The following is a 6,559-nucleotide window of genomic DNA, read 5'->3' on the forward strand; positions in this document are numbered from 1 at the left end:
ACCTCGGCTGCCATCGGGAAAATAATCACTTTCATATCAGAACTCGGCAGGAAGCGGGCAGGACCGCGGCCCCTCCGGCTTTACCACAGATTCACAGCATTTTAATGAATAAAGGTCTTATAGCAATAAATACAAACACAGGCTCGAGCAGAACAGCTCGGCTCCTGTGCAGATATTAACACTGACAGATATGAGACAAAAGAGGATTTTTTTTTTAAACAGAAACTTTTATTTATAAAAATGTTACATCATATATAAATATTTAATACATTTGTTTGGGTTTTACACGATGAGAGGAGAGGATTCCTGGTTTTTATACACTGCGTTCGGACACCGACTTTGACCGTGTATATATAAGATTTACTGTTTTCGCCCCGCTTAGTAAAAGCGAGCCGGGTTAATAGTCTTTTAATATCTGAGCGCATCTTCTCGTCAGTAAAATGTCACACAAGCATCCATCTGCAAAGCAAACACACTAAATAAGTTGAAAGGACATGTTTATCTAGTGAACTATACGCGAAAGTCCATATTCTTTTCTCATTCTTTCACGATTCTTTGTTTTGTTGTGTCTGCTTTGCAGTTGTGATGTTACTTTCGAGAGGCATGTTCAGTCCATGTCTACATCTTCGCACTCTGCCATGTGCTCTCGATGGCAGTTCGTTTGCACTGGCCCGGGAGAGTCGAGACTTTGTCTGTTTAGTTCAGTTGGACTCTCCAGGGCCTGAGGTTTACTCGATTCTGGCTGCTTGGAATTTGAATCGGGATAGCTGGCCGGCGTCGCGCTCTGAGTTGATCCGGAGTAGCTAGTCTGTGTTGGGTTCGGACTTGCCCCGGCGTAGATGCTCTGCGTTGTGGGGCTGGAATCTGACCCGGGACAGCTGGTCTGCGTTGAGTTTGAACTGGTCCCGGGGTTAATGGAATGTCCCTGGTCTGTTGCTGGAGTTATTGTATCAGCCCCAGCGGGAGATGAAGGTTGGACGAGGGGTGGACGGACACTAGTTTGGGGTACGATGAAACCTAAGGGCTGGGTAATGGGGTACAGTAGGAAATGTCCTTTCCCAATAACTGCTCTGGGGGTTGCTAAGGCCGGGAATTCGTAATGCGCTTTACGCCGAGGTGTGTCTGAAAGAAGACTTTCCACGCTGAAAGGATTACTTTTCTGATCACACTTTGTCACGTCGGAAGAACGACCGTTCGTGCACGGATGGCTCAGAGGTTGGTCCCGATCGCACTCGGGGTCCGACGATCTACTGGCATGATTCTGGGAAGCGTTTCTTTGGTGCGGGGCAAGTTTCGCTCCCGTTTGCTCACAGTTCGCTTCGCGCTGTACCCTGTTGGCATTTGGAGAGTGTTGGCCGGGTTCGACATGCACTCGGACCGATTGGTAATGGGTCAGGCTGCTGTCAGACTCGGATCCCGACGAGGCAATACTACAGTCCGCCTCCGGGTGAAGCAGTTTGTTTTGGGATTTCAACAGCTTTTTCTCCTGCTTTCGTTTCTTTTTCTCCATCTTTTCCATCTCCCTCCGGGCGATTTCCTCTGGGTCCATGGGCTCCCCGCTACATGTGGTTGGGTGTGAGTTGTGCGCTGGCCTCCCCGGACCTTTCTTGGTGTTTTCTTTCTTCCGCCATTTAGCCCTCCGGTTTTGAAACCATACCTACATACCGAACAATGAAAATGGCATTACAATCGAATTTCACATTTCACTCGCCGCAAAGTTTCTGTAATGAATTTAAGCATCTATGCTCGGGCTGAAATTATCTAAAGACAATTCGGGGGGCTGCCTGGGACCAGACTGCTGCTTTCAGTACTAGGAGTTTAATGGCCAGTTAAGGATTTTAATTTTAAATAAACACTTTTTTAAAAAACAAAATTCAAACGCCACTTTGTAAGTGTTAGCGTCATTTTTATTAAGAAATGTTAACTGCCCTAATCCATCGTTGGGGATTTATGTTGTCTTTTCGTCAACATACTTTTGAAAATCAGTCCCTTTATTTTTGTTTGGAATAAGTATATAGGGAAAAAACACACTGATTAACGCTATCTCACAATGTTGAGACTAAATACATGGGGGAACTGGAAGGTGACGTTGAATTGGATTTTTATTACAGAGTTGTTTCAAAATTATCCCAGCAAAAAAAAGATTGAGCAAGAACGAACTCTGGTACCTCTAGGTTGAGAGGAAGTTTGGGAGCCGCGTTTTTTCCCCCTCACCTTCTCCTCCGCGTAAATAACATCTTGTTTACACAATCAACACGAAAACTTGAATTAGGTTAATTGACAAACGAATTGCATTTAATCTCGCGTGTAATTCTATCAATTAAATCGATGCTTTGCGATTTCAAGTGAAGCAGTTTATTTTGGAGACGCAGTGGTAGTAGGGAGGTGGAATCAAAGCTTGAATCCGCCCCTCAATTTATCAGCCCTCATCAAAAAACAGTATGGGGGTGTGTGGATGGGAGTACAATAGAAACAACGGATGTGATGATTCTAAAGGGAGTTCAAAACCCAAATATTAATTATGACTGTGTATTAATACATGAACAGTTCCCACAACCAAATACAATGAATTAACCTCCGATTCTAAATTTCAAATTACCACTAAAACCGTTCCTTCACCTTCACCCCTCCTGCATTAAATAATTATACCCCTATCCTCAGATCATCCGAGAGGCTTTAGTTATTTCAGCCCCGAATATCGCAGACACAGACCCACACACGCATACACACACCTACGAACATCATAACATGTATGTAAACTCGCCTTATTTACGTGTTTTCTTTTCCACAAAATTAAAGATTTTAAAGGTTTTCCTAAGAAACGTACATTCCCTGTGATCGGGGGAGGAGGGGAGGAGGGGGGCACGATGCCTTTTTATTCTGCCCCTTGTTAAACACGAATTAGGGCGGCCAATAATCGTTTTACAAGGAGTTCTCTTTGTGTCGTTCCAACGGTTCCGTCAATGAGAAGTGCTCATTACCGTCTTAAGGGAAATAAACATTGTCGACTTCATCTAAACCTCACTTAACTAACCATCAACAAATTGGATAAAGTGCTTAAGAACATCGAGGGGTCAGGAGCGCCTGTGTCTTTGGTCTGATATTTCCGTTCAACCTTATGCCACCATACTTATTTCTAGATTGTAGCCAGAGACAGTTTTAAACGCTTATATTTGCCATTTGTCCCTCGGTCGTTTTTTTGTTACCGTTATTTGAGTGTCTCGTATCTTTATTTTTTGCAATACATTTCCATCTAAAAAGAAAGTTATTTTCCTAAAATATTCTGGACGCAGTGCCCCATCTGGTCGCAAGTTTTTGAAGGAACGAGTGCGATTTGGTAAATCCCAACCACTGATTTAAATGTTAGGTGGCTTCTTCCCATTAAAATACTCTTGTGTTTACACAGCTTTCTGTTTAGCTGTTGTGTGCAGCACCCACCGGGGTAAATACAGCAGCTCACGGCGATTCTTACAGCAAAAGTAACACATTGTCAATACCAGACATTTTCATTGCAGAACGCGAAGAGTCTGGACGTGTTCATTCTTACCGCACCATGCACGTTTCTTTAAAATACAAATATACACAACCTCGATGTACTAAAATACAGGAGTATATTCCAATCAGATTAGCAATATCGGTTGTTTTAAATCGGAAAGCTGTCATCAATAATTCGCTCCTCCTGCTGTGGAACCATTGTTGACCATTGTATCAATTTTAAATTCACTTGCTTGGAAAACTAATCATAAAATAAATCGTGCAGTAAAACGGATTTAAATGTATTAAAATGTGAATTTAATTTGGCCATTCAAGTTGTAAAATGTCACGTCGTTTTGTACGTACTGGATGGAGCATGCCACCCGAAGTAACACCGTCATTCGATACAATGAGCTTGTCTGGGTTTGTGTTTTTTTACCTGAACCCGAGACTCCACCAGGTCGAGCCTTAAAGCCAGCGCCTCTCTCATGAACACATCTGGATAATGGCTTTCGTTGAAAGCTTTCTCCAGTTCCTCCAACTGCCAGCCGGTGAAATTCGTCCGCGTTCGTCTCCGTTTACAGCCGGGGGTGTCCTTTTCCGGATCCGACACATCTGTAACGAGAGAGGAACAAAAAAAAACAAAAGATATGAAAAACGGTGATCAGAATCAACAAATAAGAAAGAGAGCGCGCACATATTCATGGCTGGATCATACGAATTCCTCGCAACCCATACAGGCCTTCCAACCATATTCCCTTGCACTTTCTTTCAAATTGTACTCGATTTCGCGACTTGAGTCCAAGTTAATAATGAGTGCATTATTTGTTGTTGAAGAAACTAAAAAAATGCAGCATGTTAGCCCCATGTAAACACGCCGAATTAAACAGTTGACACACGGTACGAGGCACCGAATGGGATTTGTGAAAAGGCAGGTGCATTGTCCCAGTGTATTGTTAGCAGCTTCAAGGCGCCTGCATGAGTGTGGATCTGCTTCTCTCCCCGGCGGGAAGAGAGGGGAACTGATGGAAACAATATGTGTGTGTGTGTGTGGGTTTAAAAAATAATAATATATATATTAACAGGCACAGACCCGGGCAAAGAGCGCTTCGTTCCCACAGCCTCGCCTTACCGATTCCCACGGCCATCTACCCAGACACACAAACAAAATATCCAGCATTCGGGGCAGCAGCAATCTCGGTGAAAACTAGTGTGCTTGAAACACGGTGATCCGAGCCTCCCGTCCACTCTATGTCTAAGAGTTACCAAGGCCATCGATCTCGCCCTCGTGTCACACTCCTCACCTCTTGTGGGAGAAATCCTTATTGTAGTATCAATGTTATTTAGTTTGTCTCCTGTAATATTGTTTTTTTTTTAAATGTTATTTCTCTGCCGCCAAGCTTCAGATCTGGTTTCCGGCCTAAGGCCTAAATATTTTGTTTTCTCTCCTCGCTCTTTCTCTCTGTCTCTCTTACCTGACAGTTTGAAGGACTGATTCTCCCCGTTCACGTTACAAGCCGTGGGCATCAGAGTGGACGGATTGACCACAGATGCCGTGCAGGAGCCGCTGAGTAATCCGTCTATAGTGAACGGGACGCTGGCAGACTGCAGTTGATGCCCTGCGAGCTCGTACACATGGTGATGAGTAAGGGGGTAGTGGAATCCTACCATACTGGCCAAGGTACCTCCGAACTGAGCATGGTGATGCTCCAGAATCCTGCTATCCATCATCTCCCTGCAGGGGAAAGGGAAAAAAAAGAGGCGAGGGAGAGAAAGAGGGGACAGAAAATGCTTGCACTTAAAGGAACTAGGTGAACTTCAAAAATGTATGCAGGAAAAGTAGAAAAGCGGCAGACATGCTAGTGGACGGGGAGGATGTGTCTTTACTTTATGAACATAAAGGACCCAATAATTAGCTCAGGCTTTGGGAATTTGGGACCAATAAGAAACGTTAATCGCGTCTGACGTCAGAGACGTATAGTCGTTCTGTGTTGGTACCAGTGGGTATTAAGACCGCTTGAAAACGTTTCCATATCGATCGCTAATTATACATGACATCCACCTCAATAAACAATATATGAGCTGTCAAAACAATGCAGGAAGATTTGACGAGTACGGGCCTTGGCTCCCGCTGCTTGATTGGTACCTGGTTAAATACTAGGCAGAGTACAGAGTAAACATATGCAATTTCTCCCGCATCCTCGTACAACACGGACTAATAGATTATTTTCCCTTTCTCTCTCTCTCTCCCAAACATTGACCATCGTGTTGTCCAGGATTTTTTTTTTTGAAAAAGAGGGAACGATTTCCTCGGTCAGCTTTTAAACTGATGTCGGGCCAATTACAGCGACACATTGAGCGGCAAATAGACTGATCGGATAATAGGGGATTCATCAGCTACTGTTTCCAAAGCTGTCACAATGCATTTAAAAGAACATGATATTTCATCTTCGGCGTTTTCTCTAGACTGCTCAGTCACTTCGAATATTTAAAGCTACGGTGACGCTGCCTGATATATATATATAAATATATATATTTATATATATAAATATATAAATATATATATATGGGGAAATCTTTAAACCTGCCTCACGCTTCTTATTGAAAATATCGACAACAATAAGTAAATATTGAATTATTAATCAGAAGACGGTGTTAATTAAACGCGGGTCACACCACTGCTTGGGGTGCAAGGAGGCAGATTATTTTTCTCCCCCACATATTTTCCTCCTGGAAAAAAAATATCAGCTACTTTTCCTGAACCGGTGATTAATGGTAATGAGCCCGGGTCCAGCTTTGTTCTAATTAAATTATATTCCCCATTGAAGTTTCCAATTCGCTCTCAGCCGCCGAGCTGTAAAGAGAAAAACAATTAGACAAAGAATTTCGCTGCTTTGAAATAGCGCCGATTTTTTTTTAAGTAAAATTAATTCGTTCAAATCATATTACGGAGAGGAGACGGCAGCCTACGGAACACAAAGTTTGGAGAAATTCTTTCGCACGGGTACAAGGGATGGTTGGAAGATTGTCCCGGGAAGGGGGGAGAGGGGGGAGAGGGGGGAGAGGGAGAGGGAGAGGGGGGGGG

At 43.5% G+C, this 6,559-nt stretch overlaps 1 protein-coding gene across 1 annotated transcript; it reads right to left on the minus strand.

Annotated features, from left to right (window-relative positions):
• Window positions 1-206: 206 nt before the first annotated feature.
• Window positions 207-5,693, minus strand: uncx (UNC homeobox). Its single transcript, XM_033040845.1, has 3 exons — window positions 4,950-5,693; window positions 3,914-4,089; window positions 207-1,657 (listed from the first exon to the last, which is right to left on the minus strand). The coding sequence occupies exons 1-3, from the start codon at window positions 5,203-5,205 to the stop codon at window positions 608-610; spliced, it is 1,482 nt and encodes a 493-aa protein (XP_032896736.1). The 5' UTR covers window positions 5,206-5,693; the 3' UTR covers window positions 207-607.
• Between the last annotated feature and the right edge of the window lie 866 nt (window positions 5,694-6,559).

The sequence above is a fragment of the Amblyraja radiata genome, chromosome 22 (assembly GCF_010909765.2).
Source record: "Amblyraja radiata isolate CabotCenter1 chromosome 22, sAmbRad1.1.pri, whole genome shotgun sequence".
In the NCBI taxonomy this organism is placed as follows: domain Eukaryota; kingdom Metazoa; phylum Chordata; class Chondrichthyes; order Rajiformes; family Rajidae; genus Amblyraja; species Amblyraja radiata.